This window comes from Setaria italica, chromosome III (genome assembly GCF_000263155.2).
Source record: "Setaria italica strain Yugu1 chromosome III, Setaria_italica_v2.0, whole genome shotgun sequence".
Taxonomy (NCBI): domain Eukaryota; kingdom Viridiplantae; phylum Streptophyta; class Magnoliopsida; order Poales; family Poaceae; genus Setaria; species Setaria italica.
In genome coordinates this window covers 1,897,057-1,911,475 of record NC_028452.1, presented here as the reverse complement: position 1 = coordinate 1,911,475, position 14,419 = coordinate 1,897,057, and the positions used below count along the sequence as shown (strand labels likewise).

The following is a 14,419-nucleotide window of genomic DNA, read 5'->3' as shown; positions in this document are numbered from 1 at the left end:
GAAACATTGCTGAATCGCTTGTTGTGCTGCCAATGTCATACATAGAACGTTGCATCGTAAAGTTCATGAGCACGGTGTCCAAAAGGCATCGTAGACGACTCCCATGGAGGAATGGTGCGATCCAGTCGCGGAGCTTAAGATAAAAACGAGAACAGTTTGTGGAAGTTTTCACATAAAATATCTTCACTCTTTTCAACAAACCGGTACAGTGTACAATTGCATCATTATTTACTTCAACAAACTGTTATAAAATCTATTCTCCATTCTTTTCATACCACTACGATTATTTTTAGTGTTAAGTCTCTGTATGTGCCTATCTAAGCATAGCTAGAGGTGAGGAATGCAGCAGAGCAGACCAACATTTTCAGGCTCACATCTTGCATACTTTGTCATCTTTACATTCGCCCTGCAGAGGAACAATGTCATCAGCAAACTGAAGCTACTGATATGTTCATTCACACAGCCAGCATGATTGGCAGAGGAAACGAACTCATGACTAGAGGACCAACTTACTGCAGCTTTTCGGGATGCCATAATCTCTTCTAGCGGAGGTCGACCTGTCATAGTGGGACAAAAAATGAGCAAATTTGTTCAAGAAAATGCAAAATGTTCAGTACACTTCGTTTGCAGTTAAGTTCATTAAAATAGTTTTGATCGGACTACCACAACAACTGGAAGAACATTGTCATAAGTTAGCAATGTGCAAAGTTCTTACTGGTTATATACTGCATTTGGGAAAAAATGTACGTTATGTCATAAGTTAACATACCTGTAATTTGCATACGGTATTTCGCCCACACACCATATACTGCATTTGCCATGGTAGCTACCTGCAGAGTATCAGGAGGAGATGAATAAAAGAAGTACAAATGTTGTGCAACGATAAAACTTGTGTCATTTGAAAAAGAAAATGTTCTGCTACTAGAATATAAAAAGCAAGCAGCTGAATGGTAACCCTCTGAAATCAAAGAAACAATATGATCCTATGTTTTGCTCTCTGTAAGTGTGAACTTACAGGTTCATACTTAGTAACAGCATAGACCCATCCAAGTCCTACTTCCTCATATAATCTTCTAAATGCCTGCAATTACAACGCAGCAAATATTCGCATAAAGCATTACTGATGCTCAGACTAAATATAACTAAATTCTACAGCAGCCCATAAGAACAGCCTTTTATTTTTAGTATTACACTCATACTCTGTTGGGTTGGCACTATAATTTGGAACAGTGGGACAAACTAATTCTTGAAGATAAGGTCAGATTAACTTCGACTGTAAATTATTTAGCACATGATTCGCTACAGTTAGCACAATGACTGTAACAGTCTAATGATAATGACTATAATCTCTGCATGCAAGAGTGCATTGGACTTCATCAAGAAAATTTTAGTGCATGAATTTGCTTTACACTAAAAGTTAACAATCTTGATTTTTTAACATGGTATGCATGAATTTGCTTTACACTAAAGGTTAACAATCTTGATTTTTTAACATGGTATGGACTCATTAACACAAGGACAAAAGCTTGCACTTACGCACCAACACAGAGAATTTAGGTGACCGCAGGAGAAACAGATGTATTAAAGGTCTGCGGTAGACTGGTAGTGAAACATCTACTCATTCATTAATTCCATGTTTAACTGATGCTTTTCATTAGCTACAGAACATCTCTGTTTTACAATCCTAGTTATCCGGCAGCAAGCTGGTAGCCTCTGCTTTTGGAAAAGAAAATCCCACAAAACTTCAAGACATAATGTAATGTCATACCTCAACATCTGTGACAATAGTTCCATCTGAAAGAATGGCATGTATCCTTCCCATGACCTGAAATGCAGAGAATGATTTGATTGAGAAAAGATAAACAAAATCACATGATACTTCAGCTCCTCCTGCATTTTTCTATTTAGCCACAAAACATAATGCTAGCACTGAATCTGGTTTCACTAAACTCCATTGAAGATTCGTGCTACTATGCTCGCTGAAAAACTGAATTGCAGAAACCAAGCAATATTGTAGCAGTGGAGTAGTGTGTGAGGTACATCAGGCTCTCGACATGCTTCAATACTGCTTTCCACTTTTTTAGAGAGCACAGAAGCACAGAAATTAGCATACTAAGCACCATCAAGAATTTACAAACATAAGTAGCTAAAGTATCAGAACAACAGTGCATGGTACAAAATGGCAGCCAGGAAAACTTCAGAAGCATGCACTTTAAGCAAAGACAGGGAAGGTCAAAATCCATTTCATTGCATGCGGAGAAATTTTTGCAGTCTTCAGTGCATGCCATAAATTGCTACAGATTATCTATGTGTGTGCCAAGCAACTTATGTTGTTTTGAATCATAGCATTTAGGAAACCAAACTTGAGATGATCAATTTCATTCATGAGAAAGCATAAACTGAGGAAACAAAAACAAAATAGAATCTGTAAATTGGAGTAATACGCACAGTTTCATAATCAAGTCCCTGATTGTCATCTGGAGAGTAATCTTTCGAGCTTATGTCAACGAACTTTATTGCTCCATAGGATTTGTTTCTTTCTCTCAGCATGTTTACCTGTACAAACATGAGAGTAAGTACAAGCAAATTTAGTTTCTGCTATCTGTATCAACACAACGGGAGTCTATTATTTTGGCCGTAACCGGAATTATAAGTGACGGAAATCTATCCAAATTCGTCAAAATACAAGTCAATGTATCTGACTTCCATGAGATAGTACTACTGCTGCACATTAAGATCATAGCATGGATAATGATGTTGAGAGGGTCCTAAAATGTTAAGGTTCCTGGTACACAATTCCACGGTCTTTACTGAGTGTCCCTGAAGACATGGGGTTCAGGTATCTCAGCTGAAAGTCTTAGATATAAGGTAAAACATATATCTGGTGAAATTTCTGAGACAAAAGAATTTACATTATGTGAGGTATACAACTGACAGCAAAAGGCATTTTTTTAGAACACAAATGTCACTTGAGTTCACACAGGAATATATCGACAGCATGTGTTGGTTAATTTGTTCTCTCCAATTATCAGTGAGCTCATAGCCACCTATTCCCAGCAATTGATTAGGCATCCGCAGATCATCTCGCTGGAAAAAGTACTCAAACAACTAAATAAAACAGGACGAACATATCACTACATTCTGAATATTTTAGACACCATTGATTGTGCTGTGGCATAACTTCTCCCAGGAACCATTTGTTGTGCGACATACCTCACGCATACAGAGCGGGCAATCACCATCATAGAGCATCTTGATCCTCCAATTTTTAGATGAGTTGTCTCCATCCTTCAGGTCCGATGTAGGGGCTACTTTGACATCGGAATGAACTTGGCATCTGCCAACTGAGGTTTAATTCGCGTTAAAAACCTGATCAACTTTGTAAAAGCATAGTCCTAAAATAAACCTAATAATAACAAATTTTTGGTACGTATGAAGGAAACAAAAATGGAATAGTTTTGTGGGCTTCTTCAAGCATCAAAATGCGACTCGTTTGAGTGCTTTATCTCAATCACTTTGCACGAATGATCCCCTAATGACCAGATAATGCGGCAGAGAGGCTCCGATCAAGCCACGCACACCGCTAACAACTAATCGACTACCAATTTTGCAGTTCTCCACGCATGATTAAGCATCACAAGCTAGCAGTTCCCCAACCCAAAAACAACGCCAGACCTAGTATACCAATTCTGATCGAAGTATCCGACTTAAAAACAGCAGGAGTAAGCACGCTCCACCAATCCCCCATCAACCTACACCGCTAACGAGCTAATCGAGGGCAACGAGATTGGCAGCTTGCTCTTACCATTCGGCGCGGCGCGGCGGGAGGCGCCGAGCGCCGCGGCGTCCCACCGCCCCGGTGGCAGGACCCGCGCGCCGGGACGTGGGCGCGCGCGGGGCAGCGCCGCTCCCAGGCGGGCCAGCGAACTCGCCATCGACCTCTCTCTGTCTCCGGTGAGCGGGTGGCGAGCGAGGAGGCTCCGGGGCGCAGCGGCGGCCACCGATTCAAATGGGCTTGGTTCCTGGCCGCCCTTGCTCCACCGCGGCCTCCCTCCGCGCCGCTAATTTCCCCTCGCTTTTGCTCTTTTTTTTTGGGAAAAAAAATCAATTTACTACCTCCAAGCACAAGCTACGTCCAAATAACCACCTAAACAATAAAAGGGTTTACTTAACCCCTTGCTTTTACTAAACAACATCAAATCACACCTTTTAACATATACTTGAATCCGTTGTGCTGATTGGCGTGTTTACCTGCCGGTTTTGCTGATTAGGATTGATACGTCAGCAGTCCTACGTGGCAGGTAAGTTTGGGTTCAGATTGCCCCCTCTCCCGTGTATGTTCCCCCTTCGATTGCCCGTCACCGGCGGCCATCCCTGTCCCCGTTTTCTGGTTCTGCACTACCGGCCAGAACATCCAGGCCAAAGGATCAAGGAGCAGACAGATGGAGCTTAGTGAAAAGCACAAATGGCTCTTTTTTCTGTGAAGCGATACAAGCGATTGCTGACCGATCAGGCACTCCTGTACTGATCACATCCTACACAAAAGAGATTCCTACAAGATGAATCACCTGAGGCCTAATTTGTTGCAATTGCTTAAATTGCCCCTGGTGACATCCTTCCCATTGCTGCAAGCCTGCAATTCATGGAACACCTCATGGGATGGACAGAATTATAAACACCTTGGAGCCAACAGTGCGCGGCAAGAGGCGGCAGAGCACGGCCAAGTGCCGCACGGGAGCGTGAGCTGCTGGGATAGAGATGGGCAGGCGGCGGAGGCGGGCACAGGCGAAAGCAGAGATAGAGATGGGAGGGGCACGAGACCGTCGAGACAAGTAAAACGATGGATTGGCTGGAGAGAGAGGACAAAGACTAACCTGCCACGTAGACTGCCAACGTGCCAATCCAATCAGCAAGATCGGTTGTAAACCAGCCAAATCAGCAAAGCGGTTTCAAATATGTGTTATAAGGTGTGATTTGATATGATTTAGCAAAAATAGGAGCTATGTAAACCTTTTTATTGTTTAAGGGGTTTTTTTTGGATATAGCCTATACTTAAAGGTAGTAAATGGATTTTTCCTTTTTTTTTTAATTTCTGAAGCTACAGCAGCTGCTGCTGCTGTGATCGTCAGCTTGGCTCGTCGCTATAGTGTAGCCGAAGAATTTACTCGATTAACATCATAGGGACATTTGGTTTCAAATCCTAACGATTTTCAATACCGTTTTGAAACAATTTAAAGAAATTTACTATACAGAGTTATGCCTGCTTACATGTTTATGTTAGAACTTGGTAGGATCTGGTATCGTGTCGTTAGCTATGCACCATCCTGGTGGAGCTCCCTCGTATTAAAGCTTGTTCGTTGAAACATGGCTATCAAGATCGGATTATAAGTATTAAAAGTGTTTTTAAGACTCAATCACTCAAACACCATGGTGCATCAGAAGCAGCTCCGACATGGTGAAAAAGACCGATAGCGAAGCTCATGGACTGATGGGCACGCTCTGCGGAATGTAATAATTCGTGATAACCATGCCATTTTGTTCTAGTATCTTTTTCTGTAAAGTTAGATCGAAATTGAAAATACTGGAGCTAAATCCCTACTGCCATAGACATTAATTTTATGCCGCCAAATAATTTTGTTAACACAGTAAGTCATTAAAGAAAAGAAACAAACATGCGTCTTCGTGGAGATGCAGCTTGGCACAAACCAACTTTTAAAAAATTACACACATGTCTTGGGGTACTTTTTCATGAACACAACAACTAACCGACTTATGATTTCAGGGGAAAAAAAAAGAACAACATACTACGCGTCGTAACATTTTATCATTTTCTCTTCATCATGACAGGACATGTCATCTTTACAGAGCATGACATGAAACAATGAGTTAGAGTTAGCCTTCAGATTTTCCACCATTCCCGCAACGCATCTACAAAGTAGTACAAACATAACCAATGACATGTCCGTGCCATACCCAGGAATATCCCTATTGGATTGGAACACTAAAACAAGCAGCCTCAATAGTAGCCGAACCGTTCCAAAATTGACTCAGCCTACGTTTACATGCAAAATGTACGCGTGCGTGCATGGGGCACGAGGAGAAGTTGCGCAAGCTCTCTCCTTCTCATCCGACGTGAAAAGGCGTCCCGTAACCAGCAAAGCCGCATAGCAAAATTATGGTCGGCCGCGACGCGGGGGCCCACATGGCTGGCGGCCCCCACGTGATCCAGTCACGCCCAATCGCTCTTATCCAGATCGCCGTCGACTAGAGGGCCGCGTCCTCCGCGACTCCGACGGCCGAGCCGCTCCCCCTATCCACCATCCGACGGCCGAGCCGCCCCTTCCAGACCTTTCCGCGCGGTGGAAAACGCCGTCCCGGTTTTCTCTCCTGTCCGAGGCTGGGAAAACCCTTCGGTCAATCGCGGCCGTCCGTCTGGATCGAACGGACGGAGAACGTTGCGGGCAGGCCTCGCCAATCCGGTGTGCCCGCAGGCGTGCGAGCATGGCCCCCCTCATCATGATGGCCGTCCAGATTTACCTTTTGCGGTTAACCCCTCGTACGTTTGTCGTTTCAGGTGAACACCCAGGGAGCCTCTGATTGGCGGGTTCTGTACTCCGGCCGCCCCAGGGTGCAGCTACATTCGAATAGTGTAAGGTGAAGGGGGTTTGTGAAAACAAACAGTTTTGGTGTTTCTTGGATGAGATAGAAAACCAACCGAAACCCAGCGGAATTCGCTGGGCAGCGGGTGCGGAGTTGCAGTAGAGGTCAGGACTCCGGTGGTGGACGGAGGCGCGCAGATGGAATGAGGAATTGGGCTCTGCTCCGCCGCCAGCCTGCCGCCGCGCCGTCCCGCCGCCCCGGCCGATCCCTGCGGCTATCCCCCACACCCCCTTCTCCACGGGCACCTTACCCTCGCATGGTGAGCGCTGAGATTCAAATTGCCGTCCCTCCTTGAATCAGTTTGAATTCTTGCTTTCCATGGTCCGGACAGTCGAATTCACGGCGAGTTCTTAGGGAAGTTGTCATTTTTCGGTGTTTGGTCGAGGGATTCAGTGGAAAGATTTGGGTTCTTTTTGGTGGTTGGTTTTGCAGGCGTGATCCAATGATAGCAACAAGAGCGCGCCTTCCCCTCTCCCTGACGGCGTCGTCCACCCCGCACGGCGCGCGCTCCAAGAAGAGGAGGAAGCTAAGCCATGTCCCCCAACCTGGACAGCGCCATCAAGAGCCAGGTGCCGGCGCTGCTCCTGAGGCGCCTCTTCGGCGCGTCCAGGCGGGATGAGGCGAAGCAGCTGTCGCGCTCCCCGTCCACGGCGCCGGTGGGGAGGCGGCGGGTGTACGTGCAGACGGAGACCGGCTGTGTGCTCGGCATGGACCTGGACCGCGGGGACAACGCGCACACCGTCAAGCGCCGGCTGCAGCTCGCGCTCAACGTGCCCACCGGCGAGACCTCGCTCACGTTCGGTGACCGCGTCCTGGAGAACGACCTCTCCTCCATACGGTCGGACTCGCCGCTGCTGCTCACCAGGAACAGCATCAACCGGAGCTGCTCCACCCCATGCCTCTGCCCCGTCTCCAAGGACTTCGAGCAAAAGGATTGCAGTGGCCTGGTTGAGATGCTCGGGTGTTCCAGCAGCTGTGATCGGGTGAAGCGCCTTGTCGAGGACGTGGTGACCGCTATCAGGAGCGGGGTGGATCCAGTCCCCATCAGCAGCGGCCTTGGTGGCTCATACTACTTCAGGAATGTCATTGGTGACAGGGTTGCCATTGTGAAACCGACGGACGAGGAGCCTTTTGCACCAAATAATCCCAAGGGTTTTGTCGGGAGGGCGCTTGGTCAGCCAGGACTGAAGAAATCTGTGCGAGTAGGAGAGACGGGATTCAGGGAGGTTGCAGCATACCTGTTGGACCATGACAACTTTGCCAATGTTCCTGCCACTGCTCTGGTGAAGATAACACACTCCATTTTCAACATAAATTGTCCGGTAAATGGGGGGAATCCGTCTCCAACTCATGACCAGAAGCAGCAAGTTAACAGCAAGATTGCTTCATTCCAGCAGTTCATTGCCCATGACTTCGATGCCAGTGACCATGGCACATCAAGCTTCCCTGTTGCTGCTGTTCATAGGATCGGGATACTAGATATCCGAATTTTCAACACTGACAGGCATGCTGGTAATGTGCTGGTGAGGAAGCTTAATGGTGGCACAGGTCGCTTCGGTTGCCAGACAGAGCTGTTCCCAATTGATCACGGCATGTGCTTGCCAGAGAACTTGGAGGACCCTTACTTCGAGTGGATACATTGGGCACAGGCATCGATTCCGTTTTCTGAGGAAGAGCTCGAGTATATCAGAAATCTTGATCCAGGAAAGGATGTGATGATGCTGCGCAGAGAACTTCCAATGATACGTGAGGCCTGCTTGCGTGTCCTGGTCCTGTGCACAATCTTTCTCAAGAAAGCTGCAGCTTTCGGACTTTGCTTGGCAGAGATAGGTGAGATGATGACAAGGGAGTTCAGAGGGATGGAGGAGGAACCAAGCCAGCTGGAGGTTGTGTGTATGGAGGCCAGGAAGAGAGTAGCAGAATGGGAGCCATTCTCTGCTACAGCTGAGCAAGAGGGTGACATTGATTTCCAGTTCTCGATGGATATGTTAGGAGAATACAATGATTTAATGCGATCGCCAAGATTCAATGGCTCAGGTTTCAAGGGGTCTAGTTACAGAAGCCCTCTGTCTAAGCTCGTCGAAAGCGTTGAAGAGGGCAATGATGGCCATGAAGATCAAAATGAATCTGATCGAGTCTTTTACACCGGATGGAATACACCCAATTTTCCTAGCAAAGCTACAAAAAGTGCCATGAACAGGAGTGCGGATGAACAACTTCAATCAAGTATGTGTTTTGTCAGGCTATCGGATATGAGTGCCGATGAGTGGAATGTCTTCCTTGAAAAGTTCCAGGAACTGCTCAAAGAAGCACTGCAGGAGCGCGCAAGGGCAGCAGCAGGTCAAAGGATGAAGCAGCGGCTGGGCACTTCATGCAAGTTTTGAGTCGGGCAATAGCACATCAGAGAAGGAAAAATATGTACTGCTACTTGTACTGCTTGCTTATGGAGTGGGTACAGGATGAAGATTTCATCATTTGAGTCACCTTCAACCTTGTGCTACGATCTAGGTTGCAACTGTTATGTCCATCAGGTAGATAGGACCACAAGGATATGTAGTGATGGGTGTGAAGAACTGCTGTGCATGTTCATTAGCTATGTTTGAGAAGGAAAATGCTTAATAATAAATGCTTGTCAGCCTGTGTATACTGGGTTGATGTTAAATACTCCAGTTTTAGTGTGCAATTTCTTAGTCGTTGCTGAAAATTCTTTGTAGTTTGTGATGTGACCTGTGAGCAGTGTAAATATTGCACTTTATGTAAATAATCAATAATGCTTACGTGGTGTTGAATATCTTGGATGTGCGCTTGTTTGCTTGGTCTTGGTCTCCAAAATTCTTCCAAGGCACATATATTACAGTTTGAAACTGTTTGGGAGCAGTTAAATACCAATAACATAAGCTCTTCTCACCTCCAGCTGCAGCTTCACAAATAAACAAAAAAATAGCTGTAGTTGTATTATGTCAGCCTTCCTTGTCTTACAGTGAGAAAGGTAACTTCAACTGTTGCTGCTGTGACAAGATTAGGCATTAGTCAAGTCATCAGGTGCATCAGTGGGAAGAAGAATCATACAAACGGTTGTTAACTGAACAGGGCAGTAATTCTATCATCATCACCATCACCATCATCATCATCAGAGAGAGAGAGAGAGAGAGAGCATTAACTCTATCATCATAGATTCACACAATATGCAGTTTGACAAAACAACATAGGTTTTGGACAAATCAACTAGTAGATTTAAAAGGCATGGGACAACCCAGTATAATCTATCAATAAGGATGGCTTTGATATATGAATAGCTTATTAGCTTTTAACCTTGAATACTATATGTAAAGTGATTTTGTAAAAAAACAAATCACTCCATTTCTGCAATCGGTATGGTTTGTCATAGCTTTAGCATTATCAACCCTCAAGCACAGTTCCTTTACACATAATTGCATAAATTACCAACTCCATTGTTTCCAGTACTCTTTGCCATTGCACGCCTTTCAGAATATCCACTGCAGCATGCTATTTCTATTTGGATAGGGGATGCTCCACCTTTCCTTAACTCAATTCATCAATACTCAAACAATGTAAACCCTGCTACATTAATATGAATCAAATGCTCTTGTTCCCAGCAAACATTTATAATTTTTCCCAGCAAAGGAATTATGAAAACTAAATTACAAAGAGCAGAAACTAAATACCAGATAACATAATAACATGATCTGAACAATGGCACCAATGTCTAATCTTACGTGTCTTCTAAAGCAAATTGGTTGTGGTTCCATATTTTAGCAATCAATTCATGTGCATAACTTTGTCTATCTTATGCAATAAGTCATTTGCTACAATATATTTCAGCTCTATCTTGGCATCACAACAAAGGAACTGAATGCATAACCTGTAAGATTGCTTTACTACAATATATTTTCATCTCTATCTCAGTATCATAACACAGGGAGTCAGGAACTGAACACATAACCTCTAAGATTTGTTATGATATACTACCCCCGTCCTTAAATATATGATGTTTAGGACAAGCTAGTTAGTTCAAAAATGAACTAATTTGCTTGTCCTAAACGTCGTATATTTAAGAACGGATGGAGTACGTAATTGAAGTAAAGTATCTTGTGTAAGAAGTTTGAGCTCAGTCTACTGTATATTGACTACTACCCAGTCTCAGTAGCAAGGGCTGCAAATCACATCCAAGATTCAACCTCCAGACCATTCACATCAACTAGTATCATCAGATGCCATGTTCAGCATATCACCCATCGAACAAATATAGCCAAACATCTTAGCAATTATATAGAGGATTGATCAAATTCTGGCCAAAACAATTTCATATCCTAATTGAAACTACCTCAAATTTTTATATGCTCTATTGTACTTTTTCCCTGTCGACCTCATACGAGCAATCTATGGACTCAAAAGGCCACTAACCACTCATATAATTTGTCCGTTTCTTCTTTATGAGATTGAATTTGTCCGGATCCTGCAATTTAAAAAGGTACCTCCTGTTACTATTGCATCAACAGGGATTCTGCTCTGTGCCTGAGAGTTAGGTGATCATACTGAACCAGGAAGTTGCAGCTTCAATACACCGGACATCACTTGGGTTGTTCATTTGTTGCTCATTGCTCTCATTACATTTTTATTATTCTCAGGTAGAATGATACGTGAAGCTTGTCACTGAGTTTCATACATTTGTTGTGTGAAACGCATAGCTAATCAAAAACAGTCTCAGAATGCTCACTGAAACATGCTAAAACCTATGCATAACTGGGATAACTACACAACATCTATATCCAACACCAACCCAAACAAGTGACTCTAGCTTTAGTTCATCTTTCAGGATGACCTTATTTACCAGTAACTCATACAAATAAGATGCATCTATTAACAGATCACCATTACACAATTGAAATACCATGTTGCAGTGCACATCTCAAATAATTGAATTCCTAAACCTAACCACGCCGTGCCACCAAAAAGGTGCCATAAACTATAAGACAGTAGATACATGTAAGCAATACTTGTAAGAGGCTAAAAGCTATGGAAATTTGGTTAGCCTAGGAGAAGAATTATTGAACAGATGTAATCTCACAACAGGGGTAAAATTAGCGTCTTGGACGACTAAGAAAACAAATACAATTTGATGTTATTAGAATGACAGCATATGGGTACCATAAGAAACAATGCATAAATCAATAGAGTGGAGAAACCTCATCTCAGAATCTCAGATCCAACTGAACTCTAGATTAAGTCAATTCCCCACTATCCATTGAAATTGTACCAACTACTAGCAAAGAATTGCATGTCTTTTTTCATTTCAGGTACGGAATCATTTACAAGAAACTCATTGCTAACAGACTAACAAAATGGGAATGGAACAAGCGGACCTCCATTTGTGGCCAAATGGCAACATCATGTATGCTGTAATCCAGAACTGACAGATGGTATAACTGCTGTAGTAAAGAGTCTTCAGCAGCATGATTTGCAATGATCGGTTGCTCAAGCCCACTACTTGTAGTGTCTCGAGGAAGTATTTTTCATCTCAGCACTTCAAAACATCTGACATCCATGATTCAATAGGACGTCACACAGGCATCTTGATGTTGAACCCCAGAAGCATTTGATCTCAAACTCATCACAATGCAGTTCATATTGCAAGACTCAATAGATTGATGTATCAAACCTTGGCTCGTAAAAGCAGACCTGGCTATTGCAGAGCTGGCTAGCACAACCAGCAATCCATGACCAAGACTTCTTATCAACATCATACAGAAGACCTTTGCCCTGGTTCCACGATGTGAAACAGATCAAATTGTCCTGCCCAAAGCACTCGAACCTCTCAGCCGACAACCTCAGCAGAGCCCTGAAGTACCTAGGCGGCATTCTGCTAATCTCCACCCAAACTGTTCTGCCATGATCCAGCTCCCAGATCCTCATACTCTGCAGGGTGCTGTACAGCCCAATTCGCCCAACTAAGAACAACCTTGTGCGAGCTCCAGCCACAAGATAACCATCCAGCAGGGAACGTGGGAACTTGGCAGGTATATGCTCCCAACGCCCTGCATCCACTCTATACATCATCAGCCCCAGCGGCGAGAGCGTCTCCAGGTACAATCTGGAGTCACAGAATGCCATTTTCGATGAGCACAGATTCGCCGCGGGCATCATCTGGTGCACCGACCATTTATTCTCATTGGAGTCATAGACCTCAGTGGGGAGCGCCTTGTCCCCATACACATCACTAGCGGCGATTACCTTGAACGAGCGGCGGCTCTTGTCAACCGTGAGCACCAGCTGCCGCTGCTGGTTGTAATGCATGTCCGGGAGCAGCCGCCAGGCCTGCGTGAGCGGGTTGCAGACGACGGTGCGGAAAGTGGTGCCGTCGAAGCCGGAGAAGCAGACGAGCCCTCCCGAGGATCCGACGAGCCAGAGGTCCCAGGGCGGGAGGAAGCCGAAGGGGAGCTTGTAGCGGGCGTGCAGGGGGATGCTGAGCACGCTGCAGTGCGGCGGGGAGTGGGCGCCGCCGCCGCCACCCCTGGAGAAGGTGAGGAGGCAGGGCCCGTGGGAGGGCACCGCGGCGTGCGCGGCGAGGAAGGCCGGGTCGCGGAGGATGGCCTCCCAGCGGCGGGAGACGGGGCGGAGGCGGAAGAGGAGGAAGGGCGGCACGCGGGCGAGCACCTCGAGGAGCAGGTCGTCGGGGAGCCCCGCCCAGACGCTGGCGTCCATCGGCACGTCCGCGTGGTGGTGGTGGAGGAGGAGCGCGGCCGCGGGCGCGGCGGCGGCGGAGGAGGAGGAGGCCTTGCCCTTGGGGAACGCCGGCGGCGCCGCGGTGTCCTCGTCGAGCCCCCGCGGCTTGGTGCTACGGATCGTCTTGGGCGGCCGCGACGGGCTCGTGGGCCGCGCCGCGCGCGCGGGCACCGCCACCGCCGCGTCCATCACGGGCGACAGGGGCGCGAGATCGGGGGAGCGGATTCGGGGGGAAATCTGGGGGAGGGGGGATTTCGAAGAGGCAGCGGCGCCTGAGCTGCTCGCTGCTCAATTTTTTTGGTCTTTTATCTCTCTCTCGCCCTCCCGCTGGCGGACGCTCCTCTTTTTGGACGGAGTCGGCGCCCACTCGGAGGAGCGTGGAGCGGAATGGGGAGGACGGCCGGCGCAGGGTCAAACGAGGGTTGGAGAGGGCCGACTCGGTTGCATTTCGGGTGTGGCTGGTTTGTTCGGCGTGGGAAGAAACGGGTGCGGCCGCACGCCCGCACGGGCACGGCTGGTAGCTGGTGGCACCGCCGGTTGTGTCCGCTGGATTAGGCAGCACCGGCTGACATTTCGTTTAACGGGCTAAAAAAAATTATCGACCAGTCCGTTTCGCAACTCCTCCTCCCACCCCAAATTACTATACCTAAAAATCAAAATATATAGTATTTTGAAACGGAGGAAGTCGTTGGGAGATCGATGCACAATCGCACATAAATAATGTATCTACCAGCAAATTAATTACTATAAATTCACGTTCCAAGAGGAGTGCAACCTTGTAGGTTAAATTATCAAAAATTAAAAGGATAGCAACTATACGAATTGCAGTGTCATGTTGCCACTAATTAAAAATGTGAAGTTTTACCTACACTTGTTCTCTGTAAGATATTCCTTAGAAAAGATCTTAATCAATCAAGTTATTACGGTAGACTCTATGCAATCCAATTCAAATTCTAGATTCAATACACATTTTCATTGTATTATTTTTTCGGTTGTAGGCTATGATTTAGACAAA

At 45.9% G+C, this 14,419-nt stretch overlaps 3 protein-coding genes across 3 annotated transcripts; 1 reads left to right on the top strand and 2 right to left on the bottom strand.

Moving 5' to 3' along the window:
- Window positions 1-104: 104 nt before the first annotated feature.
- On the bottom strand, window positions 105-4,048 carry LOC101757920 (uncharacterized protein At5g50100, mitochondrial). Its single transcript, XM_004960165.4, has 8 exons — window positions 3,806-4,048; window positions 3,214-3,344; window positions 2,449-2,556; window positions 1,769-1,825; window positions 1,016-1,081; window positions 770-830; window positions 514-557; window positions 105-406 (listed from the first exon to the last, which is right to left on the bottom strand). Exons 1-8 carry the CDS (start codon window positions 3,933-3,935, stop codon window positions 371-373), a joined length of 633 nt encoding a protein of 210 aa, XP_004960222.1. The 5' UTR covers window positions 3,936-4,048; the 3' UTR covers window positions 105-370.
- Window positions 4,049-6,670: 2,622 nt separating this feature from the next.
- LOC101757523 (phosphatidylinositol 4-kinase gamma 7) lies at window positions 6,671-9,451 on the top strand. Its single transcript, XM_004960164.1, has 2 exons — window positions 6,671-6,919; window positions 7,093-9,451. Exon 2 carries the CDS (start codon window positions 7,194-7,196, stop codon window positions 9,042-9,044), a length of 1,851 nt encoding a protein of 616 aa, XP_004960221.1. The 5' UTR covers window positions 6,671-6,919; window positions 7,093-7,193; the 3' UTR covers window positions 9,045-9,451.
- A 2,278-nt stretch (window positions 9,452-11,729) lies between these two features.
- LOC101757136 (F-box/kelch-repeat protein At5g15710) lies at window positions 11,730-13,805 on the bottom strand. The gene has a single exon (XM_004960163.3). It carries the CDS (start codon window positions 13,591-13,593, stop codon window positions 12,319-12,321), a length of 1,275 nt encoding a protein of 424 aa, XP_004960220.1. The 5' UTR covers window positions 13,594-13,805; the 3' UTR covers window positions 11,730-12,318.
- Between the last annotated feature and the right edge of the window lie 614 nt (window positions 13,806-14,419).

What these genes read in the sequence shown, in the direction of transcription:
- LOC101757136 (XM_004960163.3), bottom strand. Translation starts at nt 13,593, where the DNA reads ATGGACGCGGCGGTGGCGGTGCCCGCGCGCGCGGCGCGGCCCACGAGC.
- LOC101757920 (XM_004960165.4), bottom strand. Translation starts at nt 3,935, where the DNA reads ATGGCGAGTTCGCTGGCCCGCCTGGGAGCGGCGCTGCCCCGCGCGCGC. An exon ending in CCGCCGCGCCGCGCCGAATG is followed by an intron (nt 3,345 to 3,805) that starts GTAAGAGCAAGC and finishes ATTAAACCTCAG; the next exon opens with TTGGCAGATGCCAAGTTCAT. An exon ending in GCCCGCTCTGTATGCGTGAG is followed by an intron (nt 2,557 to 3,213) that starts GTATGTCGCACA and finishes ATGTTTGTACAG; the next exon opens with GTAAACATGCTGAGAGAAAG.
- LOC101757523 (XM_004960164.1), top strand. Translation starts at nt 7,194, where the DNA reads ATGTCCCCCAACCTGGACAGCGCCATCAAGAGCCAGGTGCCGGCGCTG.